Consider the following 19075-nt stretch of genomic DNA (forward strand, 5'->3'; position numbering starts at 1 on the left):
AATTAATGGCCAAAAAGTTTCCAATTTGGTCAAAACTACAAATCCACTATCCAAGAAACTCAATGAATGCCATGCCCAATGAACATTAAAAAACAATAGTAACTACAGCAACAACAAACCAAGGTACACCATAACAAATGATTCAGACTAAGTAATAAAGGGAAGATCTGACAGTGGGGGCAAGGGCGGTGAAGGGGAGAGACACATATAAACAGAAGAACAAAGATAAAATTGAGAACAGACTTTCTATCAGAAATTATGCAAGCCATGACATGATGTCGACACATCCATAAAGTACCCCCAAAAAATAAATAAAGTACAAGAACCTAGAATTCTGTGGCACTCAAGAATATCTTTAGAAAAATAAGTGGAAATAAAGGCTGTCAAACAAATCAAAAGGTGAGAGACTCCATTGCCAGCAGACCTATGCGACCGAATATGTCAAGTTCTTCAGGTTGGAGGAAAATCAAACCAGATGGGAACTTGGAGCTATACAAAGAAAGAGCACTCAAAATGGTAGCCATGTGGATATATATAGAAAACTCTCTTCTCATTTTTAATCTCCTTAAAAGATGACTATTGAAAACAAAGATAGCAATATGCTGAGGAATATAGAATATATTTAGAAATAAATGTTGAGACACTGATACCATTTGCAGTAGAAAATCTGTTATAACTTTTGATGCCCCCACAACTTAACTACCAATAGCCTACTATTGATCAGAAGGTGTACCAATAACATAAATAGTTGATAACATATTTTGTGTATGTATTACATACTGTTTTCCTATAAAAAAGTAAGCTACGGGAAAAAAAGTTAAGAAAAAAGGGAAATACATTTACAGTACTGTATAAAAATCTGTGTGTAAGTGGACCCACACAGTTTGAACCTATATCATACAAGGGTCAACTGTATATTCTTTTAAGGTTCTTACCTTATAGGTTAAATGATACATCATTTCCAGATAGATCATATGTTAAGGATATACACTATAAACCTTAGAGTAACCATTAAAAGGGTAAAGCAAAGTAAAAGCCCAATAGTGAGGGTAAAAAATGACTAATCCAAATGAAAGAAGGAAGGAAAAACAGGACAAATAGAAAACAAGTAGCATCAAATGAAGTTGAAATGCTAGAAATGTGTTGGTATGCTGTAGAGGAAGCTAATGAAAGGTTTAAGGAAACTGGAATGTTAACGTGGATTTATGATGTTAGACCTGCTCAGCCAACCTGGAAGGGTTAGAGGACACATCTTTCACCATGACTGTAAGAAATCAATTTGGGGGAAGATGGCATGCTTGAAGGGCTGTGTCGTTATTCTTCTCTGTAGGTCACAAATCACAGTGGGAACTGCTACCATCAATTGGGATCCCTAAATATGATGGGGATAATGGGATCCTAGTACCTCATTCCTGTCTATTTGGGCCCTCCAACCAAGCTCTTCTTCAGGTACCTCTGACGAGGACTCCTTATGGGGGAAGAAAGAGAAATCTTAAAGATACTTCTACTCTGACTCAGTACTTTTCCCTTCCTGGCTCTTATCATTTTAAACAATGAAATCACAACCAAAAAGCACAAAAACTGAGAAGGATATGGCACTAAATAGGCCATGGAAAGGACATTTGTTGGCTATATGAGAGCTAAAAAAAGAAGGCAGAATGTTGCCCTATTTGACCTCAGTTGGAACACATGTACTGGGAGATTTGATTTTTTTCACCACTCAGTGCCTTTTAAAGACTGAAAAAGGGCAGCCTGGGTGGCTCAGCGGTTTAGCGCCGCCTTCAGCCCAGGGCGTGACCCTGGAGACCCGGGATCGAGTCCCATGTTGGGCTCCCTGCATGAAGCCTGCTTCTCCTTCTGCCTGTGTCTCTGCCTCTCTCTCTCTCTCCTCTCTGTGTATTCTCATGAATAAATAAATAAAATCTTAAAAAAAAAAACAAAAAACCCAAAGCATTAAAAGAGCATTCAACTAGAAATCAGTAACAAAGATATCTAAAGCATCTGTAAATATTTGAAAATTAAATACCACTCCCAAATTACACATGGGTCATGGGTCAAAGAAGAAACCATGGGAAATCTGAAAATATTCTGACCTTCATGGAAGTGAAAAACGTAACATTAAAATACGTAGATAAGGGGTGTCTGGGTGGCTCAGCGATTGAGCATCTGCCTTTGGCTCAGGGCCTGATCCCAGATTCCGGGGATGGAGTCCCACATTGGGGTCCTTGTGTGGAACCTACTTATCCCTCTGCCTGTGTCTCTGCCTCTCTTTCTGTGTCTCTCATGAATATAAATAAAATATATTTTTTTTAATTTTTATTTATTTTTGATAGTCAGAGAGAGAGAGAGAGAGAGAGAGAGAGAGAGAGAGGCAGAGACATAGGCAGAGGGAGCAGGCTCCATGCACCGGGAGCCCGACGTGGGATTTGATCCCGGGTCTCCAGGATTGCACCCTGAGCCAAAGGCAGGTGCTAAACCGCTGCACCACCCAGGGATCCCAAATAAAATCTTTAAAAAATAAATAAATAGGGATGCCTGGGTGGCTCAGCGGTTAAGCGCCTGCCTTCAGCCCACAGGGCACGATCCTGGAGTCCCAGGATCGAGTCCCACATCAGGCTCCCTGCATGGAATGGAGCCTGCTTCTCCCTCTGCCTGTATCTCTGCCTCTCTCTCTCTGTGTCTCTCATGAATAAATAAATAAAATAGATAAATCAATGCTACAAAAGAAATTGACAGTTTTAAATATTTATGTTAGAAAAAAAGCCTAAAATCAATGATCTACACTTCTACTTTGAGAAACTAGAAAAAGAACAAATTAAACCCAAAAGCAAGCAGAAATAATGAATAGCTGAAATCAATAAATAGCAAACAACAGAGGAAAATCAATGAAACTAAAAGCTAGACTCATCAGGGAAAAAATAAAGATGACACAAAGTATCAATATCCAGAATGAAAGAGTATAAATATCTTTACAGAGTATAAAGATATTGAAAGAATAATACAGAAGTATTACGAAAAACTTTATTGTAACAAATTTAGCAAGTTAAATAAAATGGACAAGATCTTTGAGAAACAAACTACTATAAGCTTGCTCAAAAAAATGGAGAACCTGGATAGCCTTTTATCTATGAAAGAAATTGAAATCATATATAAAAACCCTCCCAACAAAGCAAACTCCAAGTCCACATATGCCTTCACTGGTGAATTCTATCAAGTATTTGAAGAAGAAATAATGCTAATACCAAATAATACCAATCTTCCAGAAAATAGGAAAAAAACATATTTTCAATTCATTTCATGAAGCCAGCATTAATTCTGATGCCAACACCAAGCAAAAATATCTCAAGAAAATCATCCCTGAGACCATTCTCTCTCATGACCAGACATAAAAATCTTTTACAATTTTAGTTGATTCTGTCAATTTATAAAAAAGAATAATACATTATGACCAAATGGAGTTTATTCTAAGAATGCAAGTCTAGTTCAACAGTCAAAACTCAATGTAGGGGATTCCTGGGTGGCTTAGCAGTTTAGCGCCTGCCTTCGGCCCAGGGCATGGTCCTGCGGACCCGGGATCGGGTCTCACGTCGGGCTCCCTGCATGGAGCCTGCTTCTCCCTCTGTCTGTGTCTCTGCCTCTCTCTCTGTGTCTCTCATGAATAAATAAATAAAATCTTAAAAAAAAAAACTCAATGTAACTGACATTACTAATACACTAAAAAAGACAAAAATCACAAAATCATCTCATGAGATGCAGAAAGAACATTTGACAACATTCAACATCCATTCTCAGCAAACTATAGATAAGAGGAAATGTCTGTAATGATAAGGGCATATATAAAAAAGCTATAGCTGACACCATACACCCTATAGCATCAGAATGAAGGCTCTTCTAAGATGGGGAACAAGTTAACAATATCTGCCTTCATTACTTCTAACCAATATCATACTAAAGATCTCAGCCATTGAGTACATCAAGAAAAAAAAATAAATGCCAACTAGATGAGAAAGGAAAAAGCCAAAATGTCTTTATTTATAGGCATTATTATTTATATAAAAATTCCTTAGAAATCTATAGAAAAAACTACGAGAATAAATAAGTTTAGCAAAGTCACAGAATACAAGGTCCATGTACAAAAATCAATTATATTCATATACACATTAGTGGTTGATAATGAGAAATTAAAGTTTAAAAAGTATAATGTCCTAAAAGTATGAAATACCAAGGAATAATTTTAACAAACTGTGCAAGACATGGTCAAAGAAAAGTAGAAAATACTGTGGAGAGAAATTAAAGTTGACCTAAATAGAGCATTATACTTCTATTCATGGTGAAAAGACTCAATATTTTAAAGATGTCAATTCTCCCCAAATCGATACATTAATTCAGTGCAATTCTAATGAGAATCCTAGCATGTATTTTTGTAGTTATGGATGAGATAATTATAAAATTTATATGTAAATGCAAACAAACTAGTATAGGCAAAATAAATACTGAAAGAGAACCAAAATAGGGTTGTATCACCTGATTTCAAGATTTACTAAAACACAATAATCAAGATAGTATTATATTGGCTTAAGTAAAGATATATAGATTACTGAAGACAGCAAATCCAGATACAGATTCAAACATATGGGGTCAACTGATTTTTGACCAAGGTGTCCAGGTATTTCAATAGGGAAAGAAGAGTCTTCTCAACAAACTGTGCCAGGGCATTGTATATCCATTTGCAAAAAAACCCAAAAAACAAAACTCAATCTACTACACAGTGTATACAGAAGTTAACTTGAAATAGATCACAGACTAAAATGGAAGAACTAAACCAAGAAAATACAGGAGAAAATCTTTGTAGTCTTGTTAAGAAAAGATTTCTTACATACCACAATAGCATGACCCATAAACGATGCTGATACAATGGACTTCATCAAGATTAAGAATTTCTGCATTTAGATAATGAAAAGACATGCCAGATAGGGAGAAAATATTTGCAAATCACAAATCTCACAAAGGACTTGTATTCTGATATAAAGAACTCTGAAAACTCAGTAATAAAAAACAAACAAACAAAATAGGCAAAACATCTTTACAGATATTTTACCAGAAGATATACAGAAGGCAAATCAACACATGAAAGAAACTTAGTATCTCTGGTCATTAGGGAAATATAAATTAAAACCACAACGAGGGCACCTGGGTGGCTCATAGGCTAAACCTCTGCATTCAGGTCAGGTTATGATCTCAGGGTCCTGGGACAGAGCCAAAAGTTGGGCCCCCTGCTCAGCAAGGAGTCTGCTTGTCTCTCTCCCTCTGCCCCTCACCCCTGCTCGTGTTCTCCCTCTCTCTCTCTTGCTCTGCTCTCTCAAATAAATAAAATCCTTTAAAAAATAAAAAAAATTAAGGAAAAAAAACCCACAATGAACTTTTACTATACTTCTATTAGAAGGTCTAAAATTAAAAAGACTGATCATGCAAAGTAGTTGGTAACTAGAACTCTCATACACTGCCAGTAGGAATGCAAAATGGTATCACCACTTTAAGAAAACAGTTTGACAGTTTTTTCTTTTTTTTTTAAGATTTTATTTATTCATGTGAGAGAGAGAGAGAGAGAGAGAGAGAGAGAGAGAAAGGCAGAGACACAGGCAGAGGGAGAAGCAGGCTCCATGCAGAGAGCCTGACATGGGACTCAATCCCGGGTCTCAAGGATCATGCCATGGGCTGAAGATGGTGCTAAACCACTGAGCCACCCAGGCTGCCCAAGTTTGACAGTTTCTTACAAGCTACACACAAATCTATCATATAATCCAGCCAATCTACTCTCTGGTATTTGTTCAAGAGAAATAAAACACATAAAGACTTGTGAATGAATGTTCATAGCAGCTTTACTCTAAACAGCCCCAAACTGGAAACAAATTTCCATCATCTGGTGAATAAACAAATTATGGTACACCTATACAATAGAATAACACTCACCAATAAGAAACAAACTGTTGAAATATGCAACAATATGGATGAATCTTAAAAGTATAATGCTAAATAAAAGACAAAGAGCTATATACTAAAAAAACATTCTGTTGTATGATTGTGGTGGTGTTAACATAGCTATATACGTTTGTCAAAACTCAAATTGTGCATTAAAAATTGGTAAATTTGTTATTACATAAATAATATCTTAATAATGCTGATTTTTAGGAAACGCAAAAGGGTAAAAAAAAAAAGAAATGCAAGAGGGTGATGAACACATAATTTGGAATAGTGGTTTCCTTGGGTAAGGGGAGGCAAAGAAGTTATGTGGAGGAAAGTAGCATATGAGTAGATGCCAACTACTATTAATATTCTCAAGTTACTTCATACACGTTTATTATTATAACAGACACAAAAAACGAAAGGAGGCTTATCATGAATAACGTTACACGTAATCTAAGAACCAAAAACAAGGATTTGATTCAAATTTGTATTCTATTTTTTTAAAGATTTTATTATTTATTATTTTTAAGATTATTATTTATTATTTATTTATGAAAGACACAGAGAGAGAGAGAGGCAGAGACATAGGCAGAGGGAGAAGCAGGCTCCATGCAGGAAGCCTGATGTGGGCCTTGATATGGGGACTCTGGGATCATGCCCTGAGCCAAAGGCAGAGGCTCAGGCACTGAGCCACCCAGGCGTCCCTCAAATTTGTACTCTTGATGTCCAATTTGTAAAATAAAATAGAAGTTGGGGTGACTGATGTTTGGAAATGATTTAGTATTAGCCATATTTAGAAAACTTCACTCTTCAGAATGACTCATTTCTTGAGAATCTGAATTTCACTCTAATATTTAAGATATTAATTTTTAAAAAGTACCTTCATAAGGCTGAATTCTGAAACATGTTACCACTTACCCAGGGGTTCCACTAATTGGTCAACCAGTCCCATTCTCTTTGCTCTGTCTGCACGAATGTTTCTACCAGTCAACATCATGTCAAAAGCGGCAGGCAGACCCACCTTACAAGCAAGCAAGGATCAGAGTACAGAGGAAAAAACATCAGTGTAACAATTATAGTTTACAAATCATTCAACTGAGCAAAATAAATATTAAAATGAGAAAAGTCAAATGAGGTTTTTATGCTATTTATCAATCAGTTAATACACATTTAGGTAACTTTTGGGATTAGACACCTTCAGTTGAAGCAAAATTGTATCTCTTCTTTAATTCAATACGTAAGATTTCTGTCTAGTGAAATTGATAAAGCAGAGAAATAATTTCATGTTTTCTAAAATTGTGCATTTATATATTACTTAAAATTCCTTTAGTGGAGCTAGTGGAAACTGAGAAACTTGATAGTTTTGACCATGTCTTTGCTTATAATTTTAATTTTTAAAAAATATTTATTTAAAAAAGTATTTATTTATTTGAGAGAGAGAGAGCATGCAATCATGTAAGCAGGGGGAAGGGCAGAGGAAGAGGGAATCTCAAGCAGACTCCCTGCTGAGTGTGGAGCCCAAGGTGGGGCTCCATCCCAGGATCCTGAGACCATGACCTGAACTGAAATCAAGAGCTGGGATGCTTAACCGACTGAGCTACCCAGGTGCCCAGCAACGTTTTAAAAAATAATTTTAGTTTTAACAGTAGAACCCAGTTCCTTATGTATTAGAGGAATAGTTTCTAATAACATTCAAATACCAACTATTACAAAACAATGTAAGAAACCCAGCAATATTTTCTACATCTACAGGCTTATTTATTCTTTCAATAAATCCTCTTGATGTTATCTATGAAGAAATGTATACTATTATCAGAAAACTAACACCATAAATCTTCCTGTTTTTCTGTGCCCAGCTCATATCAACTTCCTTCCAAAGAGTATTTCTGCTGAACCTTGTTTTCATTGAGGAATCAATAGTGCCTGAAGCTGTAGGGTTCAGTGGGATATTAAGATTGCTCTGCAGTCCCCAGGTCTGACTGTTCTTTCCTTAAGAATTCAAAAGCCTGATTGGCTTCTTTTGGTTCTATAGAATAAAGCAATGAAATCATCCAAATCAGGATAAAGATCTGCCTCTTCTATGTACCATGAAATATGACCCATGGATTTGAAAAACTGGTAAGATGGTACTGTGTACAGGAGGAACAAACTAAACTACATACAAGTTCAACGGGCACCTGGCTGGCTCAGTCAGTAGTAAATGCAACCCTTCTTTTATTTTTTAAGATTTTATTTATTTATTTATGAGAGAGAGAGGCAGAGACACAGGCAGAGGGAGAAGCAGGCTCCCCACAGTGAGCCCAAAGTGAGACTTGATTCCAGGACCCCAGCATCATGCCCTGAGCCCAAGGCAGATGGTCAGTCACTGAGCCACTCAGGCATCCCAGTGCATGCAACTCTTGATGTTGGGGTTGTAAGATTGAGCCGCATACTGGGTTTAGAGATTTCTTAAAAATAAAATCTTAAAAAAATAAAAGTAAAAGAAAAAAAAATCTCTAAGTTCCAGAAAGGCAGACATGTATACTATTTACCTTTAAACCTCTTCAGGGATTAATAAAGGACCTCAATCAATAATTCTGATCAAGGACTTGGGGTGCCTGGATGGCTCAGTCGTTTAAGCATCCAACTCTTGATTTTAGCTTAGGTCATGATCCCAGGGTTGTGGGATCAAGGCCTGCATGGAGCTCAATGCTCCATATGGAGTCTGCTTGAGATTCTCTCTCTCCTTCTCCCTCTGCCCCTCCTACTGCTCATGCATGTGCTCTCTTTCTTTAAATAAGTAAAATCTTTTTTAAAAAATGATTTTGATCAAGGAATTTAAAAAAAAAGTAGAGTTGAAAAAATAAATACCAGTAATAAAATTTGTTATAAATCCTATATACCCATATTTTACTTTGTTTCTAAATTTTACAATGAAGACCCAAATTGTGCCTTTTGTACCAGAGGAAATAGATCTAAAGTGGCCTATAGGTACTGAGGTTCTAAAAGTCAGAAGGGGATTTAAACTCACCATTTTGGGCAGCCTTTGTGTGCCTCCTGCTCCTGGTAAGATCCCCAGCAAGACTTCAGGGGCACCTAATACTGTTTTTCTATCTTTGGTTGCTATTCTATATTGGCAGGAAATGGCAAGCTTCAAACAAATGAAAGAAAATCAGAATATTAGAAAGTGTAACTTTATAATATTTTAGGATATGTGAGGGTCTAAAGATTATTCACAAAACAGGAATGTATTTGATACCTTCTACAATTTACCTTTCCAGCCTTATTTCATCCTCTCCTCCTAATTTACTAACCTTTCCTGGGGTTCTGGATCTCTTTAAAAATCTGCTGAAAGCTATGGAAGCTTTCAATAGAAAAATGCACACACACACTGTGCACTATATACTGTACTCCAAGTTAAGAAGGCCCATACCCTACAGAGACCCTCCTTTTTAATCTAGCAGGCCTACTTAATAGTGATCTAAATAGGTTTTGCTTACCCTTGTCTTTGCTTACACCATATATGAAATGATTTTTTCCCCAGTATTTTCTGATTAATCAAATTCTGCCCATCTTTTAGGACAGATATAGGTTTCCCTAGTTAATATTTGTGAAAGTGTCTTAATATAGAGCTCAGCATGTGATAAATGCTCAATAAATGTTATTTTATTTTCCCTTCTCCTTTTCTACATGCTTCAGATTAATAAGCATCTCTTCTCTCAGATCTTACATTATTCACCATCTTACTGCTCACAAAGCACTTACACACATTTTAGGCTGTGTGTCTCATCTAGACTAAAGTAGCTCAGCAGCACGGATCACACTACTGAATCTTTGCCCTGCAAACTTGAACCTGGTTCTTGGAATTGAAAGAGACCTTGGAGATCTAGTTCAAATCTTCTCAATTTATAAAAATGAAAACATCACACTTTGGTTTATTTGCTCTGTGCCATGAAATAAGGATTGAAACCTATCCAGAAGTTTAACAACTAAAAAGAAAGCTGATTCTCCACTTAGAACTTTTTGCAAGCAAAATAATAGCAACCTACAGGTTTGGCAGCTTGTAATCCCCATCAATATGCTGAACAGTGTTTCAATGACTTTGGTAGAAATGCATACCTCAAGTCCTCCTCCTAAGCAGGCTCCACTGATGGCAGCCACAATAGGCTTTGTGGACTTCTCAAGTTTCTCAAACATTCTCTGTCCTTCCTGTGATATTCGTGTTACCTCTTCATGGGACTTACAAGAAGCTATCATGCTGCAGTAAACAAAGCAGAGAAGAGAGAGAAAAAAGATGAAATTATACACTACTCTGTTCAATACTTTATCCACTGTATCCTTCCATATAATCTACCAATATTTGATAGTGAATCTTCAAATGCTCAGAAGTTTAAGAATATTTTGCCTCAGATAGCACTAATATCAGCGACATCATCTCTCCAGAAAGAATGTTAGATTTCTGGATCTAGAGAACATGAAACAAAACATGCTGCTTAATTTTATTTTCTATTAAAAACCATTAGATTAAAAGGCTCTGTACATGAGAAAAATCATCTTCTGGTAAGTATTTTTCACTATCACATCAACCATTTTCACTATCAAGTAACTTGCAGACTGAAGAGCAATCAAAATGACAGTGAAAAAAGCTTTAAAGTTATTTATAGATCTCCCAATGATTAAAAAAGATCCACTACAGTAATGTTTTACTCCATGTCCCTTAGTTTGTTTGTTTCATTTGCTACTTGGTTCTTGAGCATATTTAAACTGTGGATTTTGTATGTATGACCAAAGAGAATCAGTTTTCGTCATTTTATAAATGGGGAGTTGCTCAGCTAGCCTCATTGAAGCTGTAAGTATTTTCCTCTGGTACAGGAAACTACTGCCAGGTACATCAGTGTCTTGCCAGCCTCAAATAACTGAGCTAGAAGAAAAAGCACTTGATACAGATAATTTTGCTTTTTCTAAAAAATAAGCATTAAATATCTATAAATTCTTAATTACCATACACAAATGAAAAAGAGTACACAATGTGGAGCAAGGTTTAAAACTACATAAACACCTGAAGTACAAATTACGAAGGCTCTAATGCTGGCTTATTGTTGCCTAAAGTACAAAGAATAATATACCAAATACTTGTGCGATGCCTGGGTGGCTCAGCAGTTGAATGTCTGCCTTTGGCTTAGGGTGTGATCCCGGAGCCCAGGGATTGAGTCCCACATCGGGCTCCCTGCATAGAGCCTGCTTCTCCCTCTGCCTGTGTCTCTGCCTCTCTCTATCTTAAAAACAACAACAAATACTCGTATACTGACAGAATTAACCACCATTAACATTTTAGCCCATTAAATGAACACTAGCATTTCACCTCCTTATAAATGCTTTTTTTTTTTTTTTAAAAGATTTAATTTATTCATAGAGACACACACAGAGAGAAAGGCAGAGACACAGGCAGAGGGAGAAGCAGGCTCCGTGCAGGTAGCCCGATGTGGGACTCGATCCCGGGTCTCCAGGATCATGCCCCAGGCTGCAGGCGGCGCGAAACCGCTGCGCCACTGGGGCTGCCCCTTATAAATGCTTTAAAGAACTGTAAACAGGGATCCCTGGGTGGCGCAGCGGTTTGGCGCCTGCCTTTGGCCCAGGGCGCGATCCTGGAGACCTGGGATTGAATCCCACGTCGGGCTCCTGGTGCATGGAGCCTGCTTCTCCCTCTGCCTGTGTCTCTGCCTCTCTCTCTCTCTCTCTGTGACTATCATAAAATAAAAAAAATAAAAAAAAAAAAAGACTTCTTCTGCTCCTTACATCCTTAAAAAAAAAAAAAAAAGAACTGTAAACAAATTATATATACCTAAATCCTACCATTTAAAAAAAAAAAAGAAAATATTAGCTGCATCACTAGAGTTCCCTTTGACAACCTCTGCAAGTCCTACCAGCCACTTCATTTACCCTAAAGCAACCATTCTCAAATGTAGAATATCCCTCTATGTCTAGGAGATCCTTCTACTTTTTTTTATCCATAAATAACAAAGAATTTCATGATTTTAAAATGCTTACACAAACTATGTATTGTACAGAACATTCTGCAACTTGCTTTTCAAAAAAAATTTAACAATACATTTTTGAGCTCTAACATTATGTTTATGGATCTAGTTAATTCCTTTGAACTGTTTTGTAGTATTTTATCATGTGAAAGTTCTACAGTTTACTTACTTTTCCATTTCCCTACTGATTGACATTTAATTGCTTCAAATTGTTCATTATTTTATTTTATTTTATTTTTTCTTTTATTTTATTTTTTTATTTATTTATGATAGTCACAGAGAGAGAGAGAGAGAGAGAGGCAGAGACACAGGCAGAGGGAGAAGCAGGCTCCATGCACCGGGAGCCCGATGTGGGATTCGATCCCGGGTCTCCAGGATCGCGCCCTGGGCCAAAGGCAGGCGCCAAACCGCTGCGCCACCCAGGGATCCTTGTTCATTATTTTAAATTACACAGGGCTGAATATCCTTACACATGGGTCCTTAAAAACAAAGGGTGGGATTTCTCTAGCATATATATAGCCAGACGAAGTATCACTGAATTATGAAATACATATATTTTCAATTTTATTAAATGCTGCCAAAATGTTTTCCAAAGTTGTTGTACCAACGGGCATTCCTACAAGTAATAGATTAACTTTCTCATGTCCCCCAAGTCCTTGCTAACACAGTATTTTCAAACATATTTGTTGGTCTGTTAAGTTAAAAAAAAAAAAAAGGGCACCTCATTGTTAGTTTTTTTTAATTAAAAAAATTTTTTTAAAAAGCTTTTATTTGGGATGACCAGAATGGCTCCAGAGTGGCTGCACCACCTTGCATTCCCACCAACAGTTTAAGAGGGTTCCACCTTCTCAGTATTCTCACCAAACCCCCCCTCTTTTAAATCAATTACATCTGTGAAAATAACTTAAAAGAAAACTTTTGGGGCACCCTGTGTGGCTCAGTTGGTTAAGCTTCCGTCTTCAGCTCAGGTATGATCCCGGGGTCGTAGGATGGAGCCCCGCATTGTGCTCCCCCTGCTCATCAGAGAGTCTGCTTCTCCGTCTTCCACTGCTCCCTCCTCCAGCTCATGCTCTCTCTCTCTCTTGTTCTCTCTCAAATAAATAAAATCTTTTGTGATGACCACTGGGTGTTATACTATATACTGGCAAACTGATTTTAAATTAAAAAATAAATAAAATCTTTTAAAAAAGGAAAAGAGAAAACTTTCAGAGAATTTACTTCTACCTTCTTTTCAGAGGAGGAATGATTAGGCCTAAGAAACATACTATTAGCCAAGATAATAGGTGACTTCTTATTTCTGAAAACTTACTTGATGTCAGCACCTGCAATAAAGCAGCCTGGCTTCGTAGAGATAAGGACAGCACTTCTGATTTGATCACTAGCCCAGATTTCATTCATTACTTCCATGAATTCTGATTGTAGTTCTTTATTCAGTGTATTTACCTGCCAAAGGGAAATATATATAAGTCTAAGGCTTTAAATCTGAAGTATAAGATGTGTAAATTACCATGAAATGCTATTTTGATTATAGTAAGTTTGTTTATCCAGCAGATATATACTGTTAGAAGAAAGGCAGGGAGGGGGAAAAAAACCCTTAAACTCAGTAGCTTTCTCTTCAGCTTTAGCCAATTATAAGTACCCTGACTTTAAAAATAGGTCTACTCAATGGAGGAACTCAGGGTCATATTCCTAAGAGTTTGAATCATATGTGGGCTATAAATAAATCTATGCACGTTTGTTGGTATGGAAAAATTTCTATACTATTAAGAAAAAAGGAATCAAAATTAGACAAATAGTGAGATCTTATTTTATAAATATCATGTTGAAACTGGATTGTTTGCCTTTGGGTTTACAGTATGAATGACTTGTTATTTTCTTCTGTATAGCTTTCAAACTTCCCACTAGAGGCATGTATGGATTCTGTATTCAGAAAAAAATGCACAATTTAGAAAATTCTGAAAAAATATCTTAAGTTTGAATCATTGGTCAGTGGGTACCAAAATTTACCCTAGTGAGGGAGACTGGTTCTTATTTTTCTTAATATGTGATAGCTGTTAATCGCTTCCATGTAGGTCCTCCTATTCCGTCTAGGCCTCTAGTAACAAGATTTCTAAAATATGAAAACTTGACATCAATTTATTTTAATTTTTTTTAAGTAGGGGGCTGAACCCACAACCATGAGATCCAGACCTGAGGTGAGATCAAGAGTCAGATACTTAACTGACTGAGCCACCCAGGTGCCCCAACACCAATTTTAGATGGGGGAAAAGCCATGAGCTCCTGAAATGAAGGTTTCCTGGCAAAGACTGGATTAATGCCACATGCTTTGTTGAAGTTGTCAAATACAAATGAGGTTCCACTTTGAACAGAACTTGACTTCCAATATGTGAATGTGAACTACACTGAGTCATTCTTTCAAGTTCTTCAGGAAGCTTAATAACCACATTTAACCCAGCCAATTTTCTATGACTAATGACTATGTCAGGCAGGTAATGAAGAAAGCATGTGTAGTAAAGATGAGTAGGTGAATTTTGACTCTGATAAACAAAGCCTGCAGTTTGGTTCTTATCTAGTAAGTCACTTCAGCATGCTACACATAACAGGCTAATTTCATTAATCTTTGATGTTAATCTGACACCTCAGGTCAATTAGAAGGAATTCTTTTTTTTTTTTTGAAGGAATTCTTAAACAAGGACATCTGCTCCAGAAAAATTACACTCCTTGAGTAATTTGTTAAACTATCAAAATTACATATTCATATAAGATTACTGCCAGATTAGTGGATTTCTTTCTCTCCTATTCAGCACTGGATTCATGAATATATTAGCAGAAATACACTGCAGCAAGTTAAATTAGGTACCTTTGAATTGGGCGAGTTAAGTCGAACAACAGCCACATCCCCTTTGACTCCAAAGTTAATATGGGTTCTAGCTAAAAAGAGAAGATAATTTATTTGTAAATACGTTTATTGCTAAACAAATCTAAAAAGAAGTTTAAGCACATCAATAAGAAATTAAACTTACATCTCAGAGCAGAGGACCCTGTAAAGTTGCGGCATATATAACCTATAAGAAAAAGGTATTCAAAATTAATTATTTTATAAAACATAATTGCTGCAGTACCTGCTAAATACAACAAAACTGGAATTTATAACAACCAAAAAACCCAAAATGAGAATAATGTATTCTAGATCATTATAGTGACTACAACCATATCTTTTTCATTTTAATGATCAGCTTATCTGATTATTTATTATCTTTTTTTTATCTGATTATTTAAATAGTAAATGTGGTAGGTGGAAGAACTGCCCCCTCAAAGATGTCCAGGTCTCCAGAAACTGAATATGTTAGGTTATATGGCTAAGGGAATTGAGGTTGCTAATTAGCAGACCTAAACTGAGAGAGAGTATCCTGGTTTATCCAGATAGGCCTAATGTAATCACGAAGAAGAGAGAGTAAAAAAGGACAAGAGAGATGGCAGCATGAGAAAGACTTAGTCCCACTTTGCTGGCTTTGAAGAAGTCAAGGAATGCAGGCAGCCTTGAAAGTTAGAAAAGGCAGGGAAATGAACCTCCCTTAGAACACCCAGAATGAACATAGCTCTGCCAACACTTTTGATTTTAGCCTAATGAGATTCATTTCTGACATCCTTAACTGTAAGATAATAAATTTGTATTGCTTCAGATATGAAATTTGTGGATATTTGTTATAGCAGCAATAGGAAATCAGCACACCAGGAAATAAATAATCCACAAAACAACCTATAATACCCAGTCCCAAACATATTCCAAATATATTGCAACCGTGTTCTCTAGTCCTCTTGCATTTTTATGGAGAGATGGCCTTTCAGTGCTATCAGAACTGAAATCATATACAATGGAATATTACTCAGCCATAAAAAGAATGAAATCTTGCCATTTGCAACCACATAGATGGAGCTAGAGAGTATTATGCTAAGGGAAATAAGTCAGAGAAAGACAAATACTGATTTCACTCATAAGTCAAATTTAAGAGGCAAAACACACAAGCAAAGGGGGAAAAAAAAAGAGAGGGGTAAACCAAGAAACAGACTCTTAACTACAGATTACCAGAGGGGAGGTGGGTGGAGGTTTGGGGGAAATAAATGATGAAAATCTTAGACTCAGTCCTGTTTCTAAGTTGAGGATGGTCTCTATTTGACCAGAAGGCACAGGGACCCTTCTGGATTGGGGAAGTATTGTACGTGGCTAAAGCAGGATCTGAAAGGTTATCCAACAAATCCAGCTGGACTGGTATTCCCATAACAGTATTGAGAAGTGATTCCAGACTAGGTTAGGCATTAAAATCAGTGGGGGAGGCTCAAACACATTCACAAATGTTTGGGCAACATAAAACTTAGAACCACAGAATCAGAACTTAAGGGGGCTGGACCTCAAGAGTCTATATTATTTAGAAAGGAAACTGAAGCAGAAAGCAAACAAGTGGGTGTGTGGGAGTCACTGATCAGAGAACCCAGTGATGATTCAGTGGATTCGGAGAGGGACCATCGGCAGTAGCTAAGGCTCTTGCTTCCTCCTCCTTTCCCTCTGTCCTGCAGTTTAATTAAATTAATTTATTTAGAGCACACATGCATCCCTGGTGTGGGTGCAGAGGGAGAGAGAGAATCTCAACTAGACCTGCCACTGAACTTGGAAGCCACTGGATCTCATGACCCTGAGATCATGACCTGAGCTGAAATCTAGAATGGGACGCTTAGCTGACGAAGCCACCCGGGCACCCCTTTTTTTTTAAAAGTTTTATTTATTTAAGTAATCTCTACACCCAATGTGGGTCTCAAAGTTATGACCTTGAGATCAAGAGTCGCATGCTCTTTGACTGAGCCAGGCAGGTGCCCCTATCCTGCAGTTCTTTGAGGGGAAGAGAAGGCACAGAAAACAGCTGCTTTACACTGGTTTGAAAGGCAAGTAACATATTAAAAGAAAACTAGTGTAGATGACACAAGCACCAAAGTGAGGTGATTTCTGGTTCTGTCTACATTTTTTAAGCAATCCAAATCAGCCCTCTGAGTGCAAAGACAAAGGACCTGAGAGTCAAAAGACAGGTTCAACGATCAAATTTATCATTTACCAGTTATATGACCATGAACAAGTCTTTTTTTTTTTTTTTATGAACAAGTCTTTTAATGCATTTTATCATCCTTATAAAGATAGAAATAAAAGTGTTATAATAATTATAAAAGTATCTGTAAGTTACAGCGCTACACACAAGTAAATTAAGACAGAAGTCAGCCATTTCCTTAGTCCCCATGCCTCTACACTTCCTTTCTCTGCTTTTTCATCATTTGAAATCTGAATCATCTGTATTTATCACTCTTTATCTTTGTATCATGGCTCCAACCTTTTCTACAAGGCCTTCTCATAATATTCCATCTACAATGATCTTTCCCTTCTCTGCCAATTTTGGTTTTTATTATTTACTATTTTGTTCTCTAGTCACTGCATTTACAACAGGTGTTTCCCTCAAGTAAAGCATAAGCTCTTCCAACATCATCTCACAGTCCTTCATTCAACAACAATAACAAATTATTGTGGCCTACCATGTGCCATGCACTGTTCTGGGCACTTGAAGTGAACAAAAATACAAATTCCAGTCTTTGTGTAGCTTACATTCTACAGCCGTAAGGGATGATATATATATCGTAGGAAGAATATCATGAAGAATCAGTTCCTACTTTGTAGAGATACATGAAGAGGTGAAAATAGGCTTGATATAAAAAGGAGTTTGCCTGTAAAGTGGAAATTCCAGTGGGAGGGGAACCAGGAAATAAGCAATTCTAGCGACAACAGGGTAAAGTAGATGCTGCACGCGCACACACACACACACACACACACATACACCCATCCATATTCACATACACAAAACTTCCTCTAAATCGAAGAAGAGAAAATAAATGTACAAATGTATCTCGAAATGAATTCAAACGAGTCAACTCAATCAAGTTGGTAGCTACAAGGTAGCTCTGCTTTTGGAATCTAGCCTTACCCATTACGTAATCCCAACAATTTACTTCAGGAGCTGCTAGATGAACTTTAGCCTATATCAACTGTGCCAGCAAAAGAGAGAAACCTTTGTCCTATTTCTTAATCATCTTGATAATTTAACTCAAGAAGATCTTTACAAGACCTAAAACACAAATTTCAAATAAGAAAATGTTATCTTGGTTATAACAATCAACAACTTTTCTCAATACTCAACCCTGGGGGAAGAGACAGGATTAAGGAAGCAAGTCAACTTTAAATATGTATCATTTACCAAGGTATTTGCCTCTAATTCATTTCCTGTGAAATTGTTTTACCACTTACATAATTAGAAATTTAGATTTAGGAGAAATTTAGATTTAGGACAAGATATCTTGGTTAAGTTGTGCCTTTCACTTGACAGTTTCAGAATTCAGAGTCAGCATTTGTGGGGGAGGAATGGGTTTGAACTTTGAAGAGAACAAATCAGTTTCAAGAGAATTTACCCATCTACCCCACTGTCATAATCTCTTTAAACAGTGGGCCTTGGTACAGACTTTCTGGGTGAAAGAGCAAATGTTGTGTCTAAATGGCAATCCAAGTGTGCAGGTAATTTTGAATTCACTTTCTAGACATGTTTTCAAAATTCATAAATTGTTATTCAAAGGGACAATAACTACTGACCACATTTTCTTAGTGGTGAAAACAATGCAATATATATACGTTTATATGTGTATATATATTTCTATACAAAAGATATAGAAAAGCTAAGCTTGTTATTACACATGCAAAATGTAATAATTATTTTTTTTTTAATTCTCAGATACATAGAATTAAGGATTCTTCAGGGCAGGAAAGGGTTAATAGCAGCATTTACTCCATAAAACACTGCTTTAAACTTAGGATAACTCCTTTGAAGTTCACAAATGTATTATTCCCCATTTTGCAAATGACAAAACGGAAATTAATTGTCCCAGGCCACTAGGGAGTAAAACAAAGAGCTAGATTCAAGCCCCAAAGTCAGACTCCACATTTTATGTTTTGAATTGCTCTTTCATGCTATTTCCATGTGTAAGACAATCCGAAGATTCATTCATTTTAT

The 19075-nt window shown here is 36.7% G+C and overlaps 1 protein-coding gene across 1 annotated transcript in view; it reads right to left on the bottom strand.

Annotated features, from left to right (window-relative positions):
- HADHA (hydroxyacyl-CoA dehydrogenase trifunctional multienzyme complex subunit alpha) overlaps positions 1-19075 on the bottom strand; it is a 45335-nt gene that overhangs the window by 24740 nt on the left and 1520 nt on the right. Inside the window, exons 2-7 of the mRNA XM_055327110.1 lie at positions 15002-15043; positions 14839-14909; positions 13288-13421; positions 10063-10201; positions 8975-9094; positions 6883-6985 (exon numbers count right to left, since the gene is read on the bottom strand). Of these exons, the coding sequence (XP_055183085.1) occupies positions 6883-6985; positions 8975-9094; positions 10063-10201; positions 13288-13421; positions 14839-14909; positions 15002-15043 (609 nt within the window). The remainder of the gene's footprint in view (positions 1-6882; positions 6986-8974; positions 9095-10062; positions 10202-13287; positions 13422-14838; positions 14910-15001; positions 15044-19075) is intronic.

Source organism: Nyctereutes procyonoides, unplaced genomic scaffold (genome assembly GCF_905146905.1).
Source record: "Nyctereutes procyonoides isolate TBG_1078 unplaced genomic scaffold, NYPRO_anot_genome, whole genome shotgun sequence".
Classification (NCBI taxonomy): Eukaryota; Metazoa; Chordata; class Mammalia; order Carnivora; family Canidae; genus Nyctereutes; species Nyctereutes procyonoides.